Here is an 18,797-nt window from a genome sequence, read left to right on the forward strand (position 1 = left end):
GAGAGTATTTTTGAATTTAAAGATTGAATGAAGTACAGTACTGCACTATATTAGATGTACTTTTATAGTGGTCACAAACTGGAAGAGGGTAGATTTAGATTAGATATTGGGAAGAAATTCCTTGCTGTGAGAGGGGTGAGACACTGGATTTGGTTGCCTAGAAAAGCTGAGGATGTTCCATTCCTGGAAGCATTCAAGGCCGGGTTGGGTGGGGTTTTGAGGAACCTCCTCTAGTGAAAGGTGTCCCTACCCATGGAAGAGGGGTTGGAACTAGATGAATAGTAAATCCACTTCCAACCCAAACCATTTTGTAATTCTATGATTTGTTAGTACAGAATAGTGGAATATGAACAACTGGACTGGCATTTTAATGCCTGTAGCCCTGCATTTCAGTTGGGTTTGATATATTTTGCTTGGTCTCGCAGTCTTGTGATAAACACCCAATTGTAACACCTACTAGAAGATTCAATGAAATAGCTACAAATATTTTCTTAAATGACAGAAGAGGCTTTTTGAAACATCTAGTGATGTTCAAATCACTTTTTTAAGTTTTCAGTTTTGAAATACATCAAATTGAAGCATTGCACCTTGATTATGATGGCACCTAAATAAATCCAAGTATATCTTAACAAATCCATATTTCTGTCTAAAAGTTTAGCAAATGACTCTTTCTAATCAACCACCATGCTGCTGTTGCTGCTGCTTTGCCTACATATGGGACCAAGTCTGGCTCTGCCTATTTGAGCAATTTCAACAGGGCTAGTGGAAATTTTAAACTACTTATGTGAACAACAGCAAGAATATCCATCTGACTTTATTTACATAAATATAAAGTATTTTGTCAAAAGTAGTCGTCCAGGCTTCTTTTTAGTTTCATTATTGACTTATGAGACACCTGGGGATGAACCTCTCCAGACTGGTTCATCTAAGTGCTTCACTGACTGCTGAGGGAGCCAAAGTCACCTAATTTCTCTAACAAACCTTGGCACAATTATCTCTCTCTCAGAGTTATCTGGTATTTCATATGACAGAGAACTCCAGGAATCATCCTGCTGACCAAACTCCTTCAGAGTCAGGTGAGAATTGTATTGAACACTGATAGCACTTTACTAGCAAAACTCCAGAGGACTTAGGAAAACTGAGTATGATTTAACATTATTTACTCTTTCCCCTAAAATAATATACTGAATTGGCTTCCTATCCTTAAACCATTGGCACAGGCCAGTTAATCAAGTAACACTGCAGCAAGAGCTCTCAATCTAAGTCAGAATCAGAGTATCAGAAAACACTAAAATATTTACTTTTTTTTTTTTTCTGATTTCAGGTAAACAGAGTAAACATTCTTTTAACCTATTCTTTGTTTTTCAATAAAAAACAAAGAATAGGTTCTTTGATTTTGTTCTACATCAGAGCTTACTGCTATTTCAGAGGGGATTACTTTTATTCTAAATTCAACAAAAAATTTAAATAAATGTCAAAATTTAGTTCCTATATCTTCCTCTTTCACAGGATGTAGAAGACTAAGTCCTATCAGGTTAGTAGGTATTTTTCACTTTTAGTTTTAATCCTATTTTTCCAAATACCATGCCTTTTTTTAAGCTAACTTCTTCACATTTTGCAAGGCTAATGGAAAAAATGTTACTTCTTCAACTGCTCACTTTTCCAAAATTGCCTATACTTTGAAAAGTCATTAAAAAGCAAAAGTTATCTGGGGAAGATTTAGGAGGAAATTCTTAAAAATCACACAAATATTCACTTAACTGTTCTGTGGTGGAAAAAAAAGAACAGCGTATCTAAGAGCCTTAGAAAAACTGATCCTAGAATATTTTTTCAAGACTATATGAGATCTAATGGTAAAAGTCAAATTTTATAAGAGAGTAGCTTTGGCCTATTTCAATCAAGTTGCCCATCAGACTTAAATAAGTTAGCCACTACCAAAAAAAGGAGAGATGCTCAGAAAGGGAAGTTCCCAACTGACAGAGTTTGGGTATAATACAAAGCAACAACTCTATTAGTATTTGTAACTTCATGTAACTGTTATTGTGATAATTTTCTTAATGCTTCCCAGCTTGTTAATCAATTAGACACGCATCCCTAAATCCACAGATCCTCATTTTCCTGAAAATGCTTATGACCTTTCCAGACATAAAAGCCTGGAAGACTGAAAACTCATGTGACTGCAAGGGCAGCTGGCCTTTTCAGCACTAAATTCAGTAAATATTGAAAGATTCCTCTTTCTAAAACTAAAAAGCAGAACCTAGACACCTAACCCAAGTAATCTTAATGAGGCATATTTCAGAAAACCTCCCCCTTCTGGAAACCAGTCCCCACTGAAGTTGCTGAGTCTCAGTACAGACACATGACAAGCCACTAGACACATTCAAAACACCTTGATTAACATGAGCACAGTTGCAAATTGTTAAAACACCTCCCTCAGCCAACTGGCACAACGAAGTGACAGCAGCAGTGAAAGATACAGAGCTTTGTTATTTGTTCTGGAGGCTGGCAATAGGACAGAAGGAGCTGGGATGAGCAACACTGGGACCTGGATCAGGAACCGTCATTGGGCACAGTGTGACTCTTCTCCCACACATCCAAACTTGTCTTTGGACAATGAGATGCATTTATGACCTTTCTCTCCAACACAGAACACATTGCTCTTTGATACTATTGTTTTGTATTACAGTAGTATTTAGAAGGAGGGTTTCCTTTTTCTTAAAAATAAAGGGTGGATCTCTTAGTGAACGAGAAAATCTTGTTCTTTCATTGGGATGCTTGCAGAAAAAATGGCATATCTGTGAAAAAGATACTGTAAGATGCAATTTCAAATTGAATGTAGTGAGATTGATCATAGGAGATTGTGAAGATGGGAGGAAGCAGAGAGTAGTAAGAAAATGTAACTATTAAGACAATTGAACCTCATTTGATTATTTCTAGTATCTAAAGTTTTTCTGGACCATATCTAAATAAATGCATAGCACATATCTCCAGCATCTGTCTACTAACCCTTTTTAATTGGCAATTCTTTTTCACAGAGGCTGGGACAAGTCTAAACAAAGGATTTGAAAAACAGTGAAACAGGCCATCTGAATATTGCAGGGAGAAAATTTCTCTTGCATACCCTATAGAGGTCACAAAACACCTAACGCATATACAGGAATTCTTGTTGACATCAGTCCTTGAAAGCGAGGAAGTAATTTTTTTCTTTTGTTTTTGGACTAATGAAGAGAAAAAGAAATAATTTCTTTAAGAATATCAAAAACTTTTAAGTTCTCAAAGCAATACAGCACAATGCAGGCAGAAGCACAACCTAGAAATCCCACACAAAAGCCAGTAATTTTGGTATTTGACAGACTTCCCTCACAAGGAAAGCTTCTGAGCAAGATTGTGGAATTTAGTAAGAGAACATTCTCAAGAGTCCATTAGCAAGAGACAGCGGGAGGAGAAAAAAATCTTACGATTCATGAGAAAAACTGAGTGCCTTATTGAGGTATGTGCTTGTGTCAGAATGAAAACTGCACAACTTCATCTGCGCAGTCAAATGGGCAGAGCTTTTCCAGTGCAGAAAGAGAGCTTCTCAAAGGCATATTTGTAACAAGAAGCTATGCAAGCTGCCTGAGAGTCCACAGACAGCTATCTGTCACGAGGAGAAGCAGAATAACTATAACTAATCTCTTAAACATAATAATACTAAGAATCATGTTAATTAACAACATGAACACTCATGAGACTGAGCCTTTTTTATTGCCTCAAAGCTAGAACTGGCCTGTTATGCAGCAAGAACTGTCATTGGGATTACAGGCAGCAAATTCCTGACAGAATCAGGCTCCAGGATTGCTTTTTCATCTTTTTCATGCAGTTTTACACTAATTTAACACAGTGTTTACATTTTCTCTTCACTTTCCAGTATGATGCTGTAGATAACTGCACAGTTCCACACCCAGTCTGAATTGTCATATGCCATAAAAGAGAATATTCTCTTTTTCTCATGCAACTAAATGGTCAAAATGTAGCATTTTTGAACCTGAACAAAATAAAAAACTTGTATTTAACATGTCTATAAGAAAAGACATCTCCCATGGAGGTTATTATCTGACATCCTATTTGATATAACAATGGTACTGGTACTGATATTCAGTAGATCATTATTCTGGTTTGCTATATTTGAGGGTAGCCCGTTATTCAAAACAACACCATCATGTCCCTTCATGATTGTTTTGAACAAATGTTATTATCCAGAAAAGGTGTTTCTTCTCCATTACCAAAATGGTAAGGATGTTTAAAACAATCAAGTAGTCCAATGCCTCTGTCCATGGCAGCATTTTTAAAAATGCCTATAATCAAGAGATAATGATACAGTAACTTAGAAATCAGAAAATAATTTAAAAACTCAAAGGGATACACACTGAATTTCAGAATTATTCAAGACATACACATAAAATGCTGCTTATTCTCTTAGGAAGCTGATGGGAGCTCCTCTAGAGACTTTGGATAGTCTTTGGCTTGTATTCCTACCTGCAAACAGGGACACAGGACAAATATCCCTTCAGGCCCAAGAGGGCTGCAGTCTTTGGCATGAGTTCCAGTGCCTTGTCACTTCCATTCATGGGCAAAAAGTCAATGTTTTAGAAGGTGATTTGTTTGTTTAAAAGGACATAAAGCCCATCATAAACTCTTATTATAAAATCAGGAGATCTTTCTGAGCTATAAAGATTGCCTGTTTGGATCATATTCCCAATAATCTCTGCTCCTTTTCCCCTTCCAGGAAAAATTTGATCCTGCAACCTTTATTCATATGAAAGTAACATTTGCAAATGTGCACTGAAGTCAAGCCAACCCAGGTCTCATGGATCAAACTGTAGCCCCTTCTTCATATTGCAAAACAGTTGCACAAGTCTTTCAGATGACAAAAATGAGCCAGTTTACATAACTGCTCATCAGCACGAAAAATGATAGTAATAAGGCGATAAATTGGAACAGTGAGGAGACTTGCTAGCATTGGCTAATTTCGGAAGTATTTTCAATTGACAGTACAGCTAAATAAAATATTTGGCTTCATGAAAGCTGAAATTTATGTTGATGAATTATTGTCAGTGAGTAGATGCAATTTCATACTACTTAGTATATTGTAGTAAATATTTATTTTCTATCTGTCCTTTTTTGTTTGTTTGTTTTGGTTTGGTTTGGGTTTTTTTGTTAGGGCTAAACAATCTGCCATGTACACCACCAGTCAATCTTTGGCATGTCTGGCTGTACAGATGTCCTTTATTCTACCTGTCTTTCTTCATCTGAGCTTCCATTGTTCAGAAACAATGTTATCCCAATGTTTCAAATAATAAAACCATGCCGTTGATTTGAATCCAAAACACACACAAAAATTTAGTTTCTGTCTTTGCTTTTGATGTTATCAAATAGTGGTCTTACCCTACAAATAAGCTTGATATTTTGTTCTTAAAACTGTCAGCTACCATCTTAAACAACATATGGTACTCATAAATATTCTGCAAAAAACTGCAGGAAAGAGAAAGACAGAGAGAAAGAGAAAAACAGTAAAATGCAATAATCTCCAATGATTTTTATGTAATCAATGGGTTTGCAGATGATTCATTAAAAAAAAAAATGGTATGTTTAATCACTAAATGATATCTATTTTTAATAATGAAGTGTTTTTGTTGTCATCTTAAGGCCAGAGAGCTAGATAAGACATTAAACACAAGGTGTGTAGCTATCTAGTTTCTTCTGACTTTCCTCCATTTTGGAAATACAAACGTTTTCTAGAGATAATGAAGCTGCCAGTTAATGAGAAGACTTTACTTAACCATTTTTGTGCTACTGAGTAATAGTAAAATAACAATGTCTGAAAACACTGTCAGTTGTATACCACTATAATCTTCATGAGATTTGGTTCAATAATAACTACTAAACTGTTGGGATGCTCAAATTGTAAGTTTGGCCAAACATGTTTGGTTTACAACCGTTAAACATGTTTTGCACACCTATATATCAACTGAACGATTTCAAAGGAGTAACTTTCACTGATAAGCAACTGGCTAAGGTGTACAAGAAAACACCCAAAGCCAAAGCCATTGCCACTATGATGTTACTATGCTGGGCATTTTCTTGAGGGTCAATTTTACAGAGCTCACTGGAATCCAGATAGCAGAGGCATTTTAGAGAAAAATCCATCTTACAGCAAGACTTTTCCAGGCAAAAATCTGTAACTGTAACTTATAGTAATAAATAAGTCACTGTATAGTACACAGTTCAGTTTCCCTCCTTATGCCTTGCTTTTTTCTTCTTTTCCTATAGATCCATATTAGTTCATTTTGTGAACTCTACTGTCCTATAGCACTTTTAAATCGAGGGGAATAAATTCAGGAAGAATGAAGGAGGGGAAAAAGAAATCTCTGACCTGGTATTATCGAAAAAAAAAAAAAAAACCCAAACAAAAAATAAAGACGCTAAGATGAAAACAAAATAGTGCCATGGATTTACATATGGGGTTTTGATGGAAACTAGGGCTGGGTTTTAAGTCAAAACTCACCATCTCAAAACCACTTCTTTTCATCCGCCTGCAGGACTTGAGGTAAGTACGTATGCGTTTTCTGGCACGCTCTTGATACTCAGGGAATTGTCGCCTGCATGAGTCAATGATAGCCTGGATCTTTTCTTTGGGCTGCTTAGAGATTGGGACCATTCGGTCCAAGTTTTCATCTACAAACAGCCTGACAAACATCTGTTGGCAAGAGGGAGACAGAGGAGATGGGTTTGGAGGGCAGCTCTCTTCTCTTCCTAGCTTCCTGGCTTGATTACTGATAGGAAGACAGTTTTTGTTTTCTATCCACTGAAGAGCTTTGTAATGGGAAGCCAGAAATATAAAGCAAACAGTTCTTTAAAGGGTTATTTGGGGTGGGGGTGGGTTGGGTTTAAAAAAATAGACAAGAAAAGAAAAGTCTATAGGATACAGAACTTGTGAGATAAACCAGAACAGACTGTGAAAATAGGCACTACTTAAGTTTCATTATTAACAATAAGCTGTGATTGCTAATCATTTTATTGAACTGACTCACATTTTTTTCTTTGTTTGAACAATTGCTTGTGTTTTCATGCATAATTATATACATTGAGAAAGAAATAGAGAACAGCTGACCACTAGAATGGTCTCCTGACAAAACTAGCTACAGCCTCTTTCCATTCAGTGGGTGAACATGCACATCCACACAGCAACACACATGGTCACACATGCACATAGAGAACAAAGCTTTGTTTTCCTCACTGGTAAAGATAGCACTCTGCCTCAAAATTCTAAAGGAAACACAGCAAATCTGTCGTCTGTTGGCAAGATTTTAATGTGCATTAAAATAATAATTGAAATAAATCCCGCAAATTAATGTGCCTTTAATATTGTCAGACTTACCCAAAAACAACAATGCAAAAGGAACAGGAGAAGTAAACAAGGTGAGTGCAAGAGGGCTTACGTTAAAAGCTTTCAGTCGCTCAGCTTCTACCCCATCTGATTCATTAACCTTCTCAGGATCTTCTTGCTCGTCATGGTCATCCTCATCCTCATCTCCTCGATTCAGAGATAGATCTTCAGCACCTCTGCCTACACTCTCATTCTTGCCAGAGTCATAGCTTGAATAGCTATGTGCAGGGGACTGAAAATAGAGAAAAAGAATATGCTTGTAAAAATTCTCAGCAAAAATAAGGTCTTACTTATCAAAAAATGCTCAGTAAATATTTCAAGAATTCCATGAATTCTTTTTATTCTTTGTTCAACATAAAGTGCTCCTAATCTTTCCAAGAGCAAACAATGCACAATTATATTAATTTCAGTTCTTTAAAAAATGTGACCAACTGCAAATTCAGTAAATCTATTAACAAATTAATTATCCATAATGACTAGAGTTAACATGAAATCTTTGCCATACAGCCTGGTGTAAGTACTACCTACAGAAGTTTCCTATAAATACTAACTTTTTTTTGTATTGATCAAGATGTAAATAAGGGATAGCTGATTTGAACAAAACTCCAAAGAATTAAAATTTAAACATTTCAAGGCAAAGAGGATTCAAGTAGGAAACACTGTTATTCATCCAATGAATATTAAATATTATCAAGAGATGCAAAAATTTATTCAAAATAAGGACATGATTATGTTCTAGTTTCACTTGCAAAACCCCAGAATGAATTAGAGATGTGTAGGTTTACATTTTGAATGCTCTCTGAGAATCATGTAGTAAAACCATTTCCTCTTTGAAAATCAGCATTCAGAACTTTCCCCTGAGCAGAAATTCATTTTGTTGGATAAAACAGATGACCATCTCAATAGAGTGTATCCACTTGTAGGACCAAAAAATTTCCTCTTACCAAAAGTTAATACAGTGCATTTTCCCTTGCAATATTAAGTCCTCAGCTGACTGTTCCCACTGCATACACTTCAAACTGCAGACCATAAAAAGGCATCAGTAACAGAAAGCCTTCCACAACTTAACATTCTACAACATAAAAAAGATCAAAGCTTTTCCCCAGCCACACAAACATATCCGAAAGTATCTCCACCAGTCATCAGATTCACATTTAGGTCAATCAGAGCAAAATTTTATTTCTATATTTTAATGCTGTAATATTTCAATATTTTTCTCTCTTGCTTCAAAGCATTCTGTAGTCTGAATCAGGTACCACATGACAAATTTCACACACACACACTTTTTTTAGATGCCTCCTCCCTTAATGTCAGCAAAAGTCAGGAGCATATTCCTTCAAATAAAAATATATTTCAAATGACATGCTTTGAACCACATTCTGAGCTTCCTAAAATTGTCTTTATTTCAGGGTATTTCGCCAGCCAGAGAATTAATCTGGACAGTGAGGTAGAAGGGAAAGAAAAACAAAACCATTCATCCGTAAGGTATATTTTTTTGCCTTATAGTCTTACTTTAGCTTCTTCTTTTCCCTTTTCCTGTTTTCATTTCCATCTTTGCTCCTCTGTACACCATCAGAGTGTACAGAGTGTTTTAGAATCACTTGCCTTGCCTTAACAGCACTCATGTTTCAAGCCTTCCTTTTTTCTTTATCCTCCCAGACTATATTCTCACAGTACCCATGCCCTGGAGTTCCAGTTTTTAATCCCTAATGCTCCTAATATCAGAACTTGCAGTCTTTCCCATCGCCTTCTGTGAGTCTCTTCACTCTTCATTCCCTAGAACCTTACAAGAGATGTAAGAAGAGTGAGAAAACATGAGAACAAACCAGAAGAGCTGGCCTGGGGATAAAAACAGCTTCAACAAGTAGCAAGCTCAGCACCACCCCTTCTGGGGCAAGGAATTAGCCAGGGTTCAAGATGGCAAATGCAAGATGGCATGGGAAGATAAGGCTTGCAAGAGCAGCAAAAAACAAAACTCCAGTTCTTGATACACTGATAGTTTGTCTTGTGAAGATGGTGAGTATCTACATTGCTACCCAGTCAGATGAGTTCAGGGTCCATCCCAAAGGAGGTGATGGTTGTGTTTTATCAGAGTGTCTAGCATGTGCAAGCAAAAATGTTTAACCGGGCCAATGGCTACCAGAAGGCCAACAGCTGCAGCCTGGTAGCCTGTAACAAAGGAAAGAGTGATTTCCCTTAAACCTAAAGAAATTATCAAAAGATATTTTTTAAAAAAAGAAAGTTACAATGAATTAATTGCTACTTTTGTACAGTGTTATGCAGTAGCAGATCTGACCTATGCTGCAAGACTTGTTCTTCTGTAGCTCTTTGTTTCACCCATCACTACAGCTGCATAGCATGCAGAAGTCTTTGAGATAATCAAAAAGCCATTTCATGAGTTAGGCACCACACAAAGCATAGAAGCTGCTGCCCTAAAGAAACCTACTAACTGAAATCCTTGTTGTGCAGACACTTGATCTCACATGTGTCATTTCATCAGACTAAATCCAATTAGAGTACTCATGTGCACAAAGTTAAACAGATGCAAAAGTGATTTCAGTATGTACATATGTTTCGGCTGGATGCCAAGATCATAAATTATGCACCAGCATTGAGATTTCCTTTTGTGAAGGAAACAAATTCAGGTCAAAATGGCTTAAGTATATCTTTTAAAAATGCAACAGTCGGGATGGTTTTTTTTGTTTTCAGCTCTGTTTTGTTTTGTTTGGTTATTAAAGAAAGTATTGCATAGAGAGCCCTGCCCAACATCTTCTCTAAAGTTTTTATTTAAACAACAACTTTAGCATCTTAAATGAACTGTGGGGAAAAACAGTCTGAGAAAGTTGCCTGGCAGGAATCCATATTTATTCACTGTGAATTTGAAGACTGTGTACAGTACCAGGAAAAAGAGGTGTTTTTCTCCTAGCTGTTTCATTAGCAAACTGAGGAAGAAGAAAAGCTCACTTGGAGCTTGCAAAAGCTCAGTTAAGAACAAAATTTTTACCTTTCTGTACTTCTACATAGATGAATACTGATTCAGAGAAGCAAGAGATGTCTCTCACTTGTGTTGACTCTGCAGTTGTGCAATATTGGAATTAAATACCAATCTAGCCAGATGGCATGTGCCTGGGCTCATCTGGCCTTGCTGCTTGACCAAGGTGGTGGTTTCACCTCAGAGACACCTTTTCCTAGCTGGATGCTGCAGCTGGGCGCTTGGGACAAGTCCAGGCATGCAGAACCTCAGGTTTACCTCTGGTGGAGAGGCTTCAAGGCCTCTTGGTGAGGTGAAGGAAAAGGAGTTGGGTTCTGCTGGAGGGTTCCGATCCAGAGCTTTATTCCTGGCACACGGGCCCCTGAATGCAGCAACAGCTCCAACAGAACAACTGAACTCCGTGGTTGCTGGGTCTTTTTAACCCCAGGGAGAGGGGGAGGGAAGGGGTAGGGATCCCACCAACCAGATAAGGGGGGGGAAGTCTCAGGGGACAAATGACACCTGGATGGCCCAATGTCCCCAGGGCTGAGAGGCATCTTTTGAACTTCGCCAATCACACAATGCCCTTTCTGGAATGCCAAGACTGATGGACAGTGGTCAGCAGAGGGCAAGGAGAGGGGAAGGGAGGGGTTGTTGGCACACCTGGGGAAAGATCCGGGATGGACAGGCTATTATGTCACACCGCAACAGTGCAAAAGCCAATAAGGATTTCCTTTTGCTACTCTATTAAGTAGCTGCAGTGCTAAACAAGGGGTGGGAGAGCAGAGGACAACTCACAGTTCATACACAATACCCAATTTTAGGTCCTGCACTGTCCTTTCAAAAGGCTGCTCCCACCTTAGACAGACAGGAACATGCTCATTCAGATTCCTCCACAGACCTTGACAAATACATTTTCCAGTAAACTAGACTGAAGTCCTGCAGTAAACTAGACTGAAGAAGGGAACCTAGTTAAAATGTTTTTGTTTTGCTTGTTTGTTTGTTTGTGGATTTGTTTTTTTCTAATATTTGCCAGCCTGCTTAGGACAAGAATCAGTTCTTGGTTTCAGTTCACCACCTGAAAGCAAAAACCTTTGTGCTGACACGAAAGTATGAGCGTGGAGGGGAGCATACACATCTCTGTTAATATCAATAAAAGATTACATCTTGGTGGAGTAGAAGCATAAGTAAATGTAAGATGTTTCACAGGTGAACGTTTTGTGCTTAAAAACTGAGGGTTGGAAAAAAAAGTGACAGCAATGAGAAATTAGTCAGTGAGAACAAATGAAGCCAAGGCCAAAGACAAGATTATTGCCTTCCCCAAACATTTAGATAGTTATCCAGCAGTCTTAAAAATACTGAGATGCTGCTATTTATATTGTGACCACTTTGTCCTTACCCTTTTTTGAAGGTTCAGAGTTCGTTATTTTCATTTCTTCCTTGCAATATTAAGTACTAGGCAGTACTGCTTTATCAAAATGAAAGTAAAGGTTCATGCCTAATGACCTGTTTTTAGGAGGTTATAACATGAAATACCAACCTCTCTCTAAGACATTATAAGTCAGCAACAACATTCGCCTGAAGTCAAATCATAGAGGAGGAGATCTGGGATGACATCACAGTATCATCCATTTTATCTTGCTGCACCAGAACAAGGTCAGATGGTCAATCCTGACCACTGTTTTCCCAGTTTTTATCTTAAGACTTCCAGTGCCAGAGATGTCATACATCCCCCAGACAACCTGCACCAGTGTTTCACTGTCTTCAGAACTATTCAAACATTTTTAAGACCAACCTCTGACTTTCATAAATGTATTAAGCCTATTTCTTTTTCATGTGTCTACCATAGATTGCAATGGAGGAAAGGTGTGGTTTTGGGAGAAGAGACCATTCTCTTCCCTCTTCATGAGACTCTTTCCAACAACTGAGGACTGTTATCACGTCCCCTCCCCTCGGTCTTCTCTTCCCAATAAATTCATTTATGCTATGAAACCCATGTTTTTCATGGATATTTTCCATCTGAGTTGAAACCTTCTCAAAGAGGAACTCCCAAAACTCCAAAATGCATTCCATTTGATGTCTTTCTATGAAAAATATATTTCTTTATTTTTTGATCAATTTCTAGCATGCTTGCAGCAGGAAAACCTTATCCCTTTATTTGTAAAAGAATACCCCAAAGATGCAAAAGACAGCAGTGCAGAAACCCGACAGTTGCCAACCAAAATTGTGCTGTTATTTTATGAGGACTAAAGCAGAAGTAATCTGTAACATTTAAAAATATAAAGTCTACCACAGTGCTTCAGTGCCTGCTGGGGTTCAACACTGGTGTATGGTCATTGGACAGGGTTTGGAGGATGACACTACATGAACTCACTGCAGGAAGCTTCTCCCAGCAGAGACTCTTGGCTACCCTGGTGAGTGTACAAAGATGGCACTTGATTACCTAACCAAAACTAATTCAGTGATAGAAAGCTAATTACCGAGGGTGACTATTTGTAATGACCAAAAACTGGAAAAATCATGTCTTTCTGACTTTAAAATGCCAACATGGAACAAAAGACACCACCTTTTCAGGGGAAAATGCCTCTGATGGAAGTGTGGCAATTCTTTTTCTTTTAAACAAAGCTTCATTTTTCACATTTGCATTACATTTTGCATTTAGATTTAGTTGGAGACTTTTACATCTATTTGAGTAGTGTGTAACTCTTTCAGTTAGTTACATCAGACACTCATGAACCACAGAACTGTGAGCAAGAGAGACTTGAGCATTTGAAGAGGTGGCAAGAGAGCAGCAGAGGTCTCCATGCTGCATGGAAAGGAAAGGGGTTAGGAGGCAGGCAGAGATGAAAACACTTTACTGGCTCTGCATGATTCTCTTCTAGAAATCTGCCCCCACATTGCTAAAAGTTACTAAATCTTTTTAATGAATACATAAAACCCTATTCTAAAGCTGACACAATTCTTCTTGTTCCCAGTTCTACATCCAGCCCATTCTTCTTTTTCCTACATTTCAGTATTTCCCTTTCTGCCACTGAATACACAAAAATCTACAATTTCAGCAACTACTCTTGCAAATTATTTGTGCTTTTTGGTATAATTTCCCATGTGCTATTGTGTAGCAAAAATACTTTCATAGAAATTATTCATATGACACAGAAAGGGATTAGAACATTCTGATGACAATGGATTTGATTGATTTTTTCCAAAATTATCAATAAAATTAGAATTTTATTTTAATTTTTTTTTCACATTTACATTTTTAACTGATTCTACATATGACAAAGTTTTTCAAAAATTCATAAAAACTAGCTTTTGGTAAACTGGTATGAATGAGAAGCATGCCTTTTCTTTGACATATAAAAAAAAATTTAAAGCTAAGCCTGAAAGGTTAAGGGAAAATTCGTGTCCTATAACTTTCCCTTAAAAATATATTTGAAATTAATATTGCATTGTTAGAGTTCCACTTCATTCCTTTGCAAACTGTGAGTACTCCATATAGCAGGGAACTTGTCTACAGGAGGTAGCTGTGTTTCACTTTGGTTTTATTGTTTTCATTAAATCTATAATATTTGTAATATAAATAACACATTAGAAAACATTAAATATTTTTGTTATATGCATGCTCTTTCGTTATTGAAATACTTGAAACCATAAAAAAAATCCTAATTTTTTCTCCTCAATTCAAATAGAAGGCAGGAGGCATAACTGAATACTCAGGTTCAGCTATTATCATAAGGAATTTGCTATCAGCTTTTATAGATAGCAGTCCAAGTCTCTATTATTTTGCATTAATAAGCCATTTTCTTTCCACAACCTCTCTTAAATCCTATGCTTTTCTATCTTCCAGACTTTACTGTTACTATCCTTTTTCATGGCCCCTTTAAACCTCCATATCATCACATGTGTGGAACTTTACTGTCCATCTCTTTTCTCATTACAGGGAAGATACTGAATTCCCAAATACAATTCCAGCATCTCACCATTTATTTCAAGATCCAATTAAACTCCTTTTTATAAACTCCTCACATATTTGTTCATCTTACCCATATCTTTGCAACTGACTATGACCAGTTTGCTCCCCTTGTTACACAATAATTGGTCTTTCCAGCTCTTTTATAAAATTTCACCCTTGACAATGGGAAGGCATCCTTGTGTGCAATTCTGCTATTTGGAGCATGAGGACAACAGCATTTTTATGGGAAGAATGGAGAGCTGAAAGCTACAGTTTCATAGGTTCTACTCTAAAAAATGTTATCTAACATGTGAAGTGTTAATTTGTAAAGGACTTTTTTACACAAAACTTCTATTACACTGAAATATTAAAAGATCTTTGTTCTTTGCTCTGTGTTAACAATGTGACTTCCAGAAACAAACTGTTCAGTTATTTTCAACAGGAGCTAAGAAATAAAAACATTCTGCTCTCAAATTATCCTTGGCATGATCTTCTCTCCAGAGTCATTTTTTTTACAGTGGTCCCTGAGAGAACACTGACTGTTTCTAAGATTATCTGCTTATTCTTTCTCAGTAATTTTCCAATCTATGCCATATTATGTTTGCTTATAATATCCCTTTCAACAGAAGCACATTTATTAGCCAAAAGGAAACTATAAATTACCCAGACACTTTCATTCCAGTGGGTTTATCTGGATAAATAGAAGTTTGGATAATTGAAAGATAAGAAATAATTGAAAGACCATCTGAGACACATACTTTCCTATGCTAGTTTCTCCTTTTAGCTAAAATACAGTCTGCCCTAGGCCTCTCCCCACTGGTATTGACCAACATCCAAATATATCACTTTATCCTAATAGAAACAACCTCAAAAATTAAATAGAGAATAAAAAAAGAAAGGCAACTGAGAATTCTCACTCAATAGAAGAATAAAGTGTATTTACAGGCTATAGTTTAAAGAGCTTCTTTCTAATTTTTCTACAACTAGTCCCTTATTACCCGATTGGGCATCTCCAGGAAAGCTCCTGCTCCTTCCCCAGCCATTCTAGAGGAGGAGAATTTTTGGGGGAATCAGAATATGTATCTCCAAATCACCCTAGTACACCAGTATTGAGAGTACCAGAGCAGAGCTGATTTAACAGAGCAGGAGACTTGCCTACTTCTTAGCTACTAAATAGCTTTTATTTTACAAAGTTGTTTCATTAATGAACTTCAAGAACTCCTGTAACTGATGTAGGAAGACAGGCTTTTTCAACCAAACACTAAAAGAACATATTAATATAACCCCCAATAACTAGTCATATTGCAAAATGTAGCTGCTGTGTCTTTGGAAAAAATACAATGTCCTTTGTGGGAGTTGAAAAGTCAAACTGAAATGGTGACAGACTCAAATAAAAGATTAAATTATTTTTTGCAACATACACTGCTAATTTGAAGCTCTAAAAGGATCTGGCAGAGTTTCTGAGAATTTGAAAAACACAGGTTGCCACATAGGAAAGTTTCATCACAAATTTCTGGATTTCTGCAAACTGTGCTGACAGAGTATTTAAACACTTTCTATAGTACACCCAAAATCAAACCAGATGATCTGAATTAATTTACACCCTTTTAAGATCTTACAGTGCAAAATAAGAATATGAAAAAGAAAACAACCTTACTTTATTATCAAAGTCAGCAACACCTAATCAGTGAGTTTCCCAGGACAATAATAGCATACTTGGCAGGTAGTATCATAGCTCAGTGAAGCCAAGAGCCTGAGAGAGCCCCACATTGGTTTTGCACCTTTGGCAAAATCCATCAACCTAAAACTCCTATTGGAAAACTATAATTTCCAAGTTTTGGTGAAATTTTGGCCTTTTGCCAAAACTCTTTACAGTTTCCATTCAGATTCCACAACTTTCCCTTTGTCAGGGTATGGGGGCTTTTATTTTCCTTTTTCAATGAAATAGCAGCATATGAGGATTAGTGAACATTTTTCTTATGGAATATATTTCAGTGACTACTATGGTTCACATTACAGGCAGGTAATGAGCATTTCTGAGCAGCAACTCTTTGGTTAATTGTTAGACAACTGGCTGGTAAGAGCTACAAAATATTTTTTTGTAAAAAATTTGTGAAAAACACTGGACTATTAATTTCTTCTCATTCTATTTAAATTGAGAATGAAACTTCAAATGCAGGCAACACATTCAGGAAGTCACTAAAATGGAGAACATTTTTAAGACCTGAATATCACAATGACAATTACAATGTAGGTCCCAAGACTCTCGCTTCCCTCTTTGCAGCCTGTCCTAATCTGAGAGAGGTTTAAGATATAAACATGTCAACAAGGATAAAACAGGCAAGCTCCAACTCTCCAGAATTCTGTCAGCAGAATTCCTGACAAAACCCAGTCTATCCATTAAAGATCCCACTTGCACACCAACAGTGTTACCTCTACTGTTTGAAAATATCTCTGTTTTGCCAGCTTTCAAAACAGAAGTAGTTACTGAATACTGCAATGTCCTCTGAAGTCTTACTTAGGTAAGAAGCTAATATCAGCAAAAACCAGAAGATACAGGAGTGACAGAATTTCTTGAGCAGTAGCTTAAATGTGCTAAGCTTATTATTTTATTTCTATAATTTTAATTTCTTATCGGTATCTGTATGCAGGGAAATAATGTTGTCATAAATACAGAAGAGTGGAGTTTCTTGTCAATGCAGCATCACTGGATGCTCTGTTTTAATCTTGAGCATATTGCTGCTGGAAAACATAAGAAGAATCCCTTTCCTCACTTTAAGGAATAAAGGGAATACAGAGCACATGCAATTCAATGCAACTTAGTCATAGGCCACTTGTCAGACATCTACAATTAACTAGAAAGCTGTCATTTTTTTTTTTTTCCCGTTCTGTGCTATTCTTTATATTCATGCCCTTTGGTTCATTTTCAGCTATTTTTTCCATGTTGCTTTCTCCTAAATCTTTTCATTCTTTATCTTTGAACTCATTATGCCTTTAGTTCCTTTTTGCTTCAGTCTTTTCTTGATTTCTTCTCTTGTCTCTGATACTATTCCCTTCATTTCTTCCTCCCTAAATTTCTCTCTACTTTCTCTTGCCATAAATTTAAGCTGTGACATCAAAACAGTTCAATAACCTGTTTTCTTCTTCAGTCCCTAAAATACATAGACCTGTTGGAGCAAGTCTAGAAGAGGGACAGCAAGTTGATCACAGGGATGGAGCACTTCTCATATGGGAAAAGACTCAGAAAATTGGGTTTTTTCAACCTGGAAAAGAGAAGGCTTTGGGCCTTCTGTACCTGAAGGGAGCCTACAGGAAAGATTGAAAAAAACTATTTACAAGGGCATGTAGTGACAGGACAAGGGAGAATGTAATTAGGAGACAAGGGAGAAAGAAATTAGGATTAGATTTGGTATTGGGAAAAAATTCTGTGAGGTTTGTGAGGCACTGGAAAATGTTTCCCAGAGAAGTTGTGTATGCCCCATCCCTGGAATTGTTCAAGGCCAGGAACAATGCAGTTCTGACTGGTCAAGTGAAAGGTGCTCAGGTCCACAGCAGGGGGGTTGAAAGTAGATGATCTTCAAGGTTCCTTCCAAAGGTCAAGATTCCCTGATTAAGCCAAATCATTCCATGATTCTACAAAAATATAGGGCTATCTCCTCAAGTCCAAAAGCAAGAATATACACTTGGAAACTATGTGTTTATTTGGAAACTATGTGTTTATTTATAAATAACACTCCTTGAATCTATGACTACAGGTGAAGTCTTGTCAAGAATACTATGACCACAGAGAATGTAGAATTTGTACCTCCCCCTTTAATTCACTGTCTTTTTCTTCCTCACAGTCCTTCCATGGCAGTTTTCTACTCCTTTAATGCAACAAAAAGTTCCCAGGGGGCAACTACATTCGCAAATGAAAGAGTTTGAGTTATATCAGGAATCCAGAAGAAAAAACTGATTTTTGGCTGTTGACAATCACCTTGTTCCCCTGTTTCTATTGTATCCTAAAAAAGCTAGAGATGAAAACTGCACAAGAGACTTCCAAGTTGTACAAAGTTTCAAAAGACACTGCTAGAGACTGACAGCAGAGGCAGATGCAGAAATAGTAACACATCACTGCAGGGTTTGTGTGCTGTAAGAACAGCAGACAAGAGTATCACTTGTTCTCACTAGGTAAAGAGAAAGGAAGCAATGAAGACAAAGGGTGCCTCAGTGCCATCCTTGTCAAGACTCTTGCAAAAGAGGGCTATTTGACATCCAGGAACTCAGCAACTCCCTATAATGTCTGCCTAAGGCCAGGCAGCAGCTGGACTTACTAAACACGTAGTTATATGCTGAGCTGTGCACCTGTATTTTCTAATACAGAAGGACATGCAGCATTTTGTATCCTAACTCATATGAGAAGGACGAACACAGTGCACACAACAAAAGTTGGAAATAACAAGGAACTA

The 18,797-nt window shown here is 37.1% G+C and overlaps 1 protein-coding gene across 4 annotated transcripts in view; it reads right to left on the reverse strand.

Moving 5' to 3' along the window:
* Positions 1–18,797, reverse strand: part of NOL4 (nucleolar protein 4) — a 187,841-nt gene that overhangs the window by 41,205 nt on the left and 127,839 nt on the right. For 3 of the 4 annotated variants that reach the window (XM_066562826.1, XM_066562816.1, XM_066562843.1), the window contains 2 exons: positions 7,479–7,658; positions 6,545–6,736 (listed from right to left, as the gene is read on the reverse strand). In XM_066562826.1, the coding sequence (XP_066418923.1) occupies positions 6,545–6,736; positions 7,479–7,658 (372 nt within the window). The remainder of the gene's footprint in view (positions 1–6,544; positions 6,737–7,478; positions 7,659–18,797) is intronic. The other variant, XM_066562834.1, reaches the window with a different exon arrangement.

This window comes from Molothrus aeneus, chromosome 1 (assembly GCF_037042795.1).
Source record: "Molothrus aeneus isolate 106 chromosome 1, BPBGC_Maene_1.0, whole genome shotgun sequence".
Lineage (NCBI taxonomy): Eukaryota > Metazoa > Chordata > Aves > Passeriformes > Icteridae > Molothrus > Molothrus aeneus.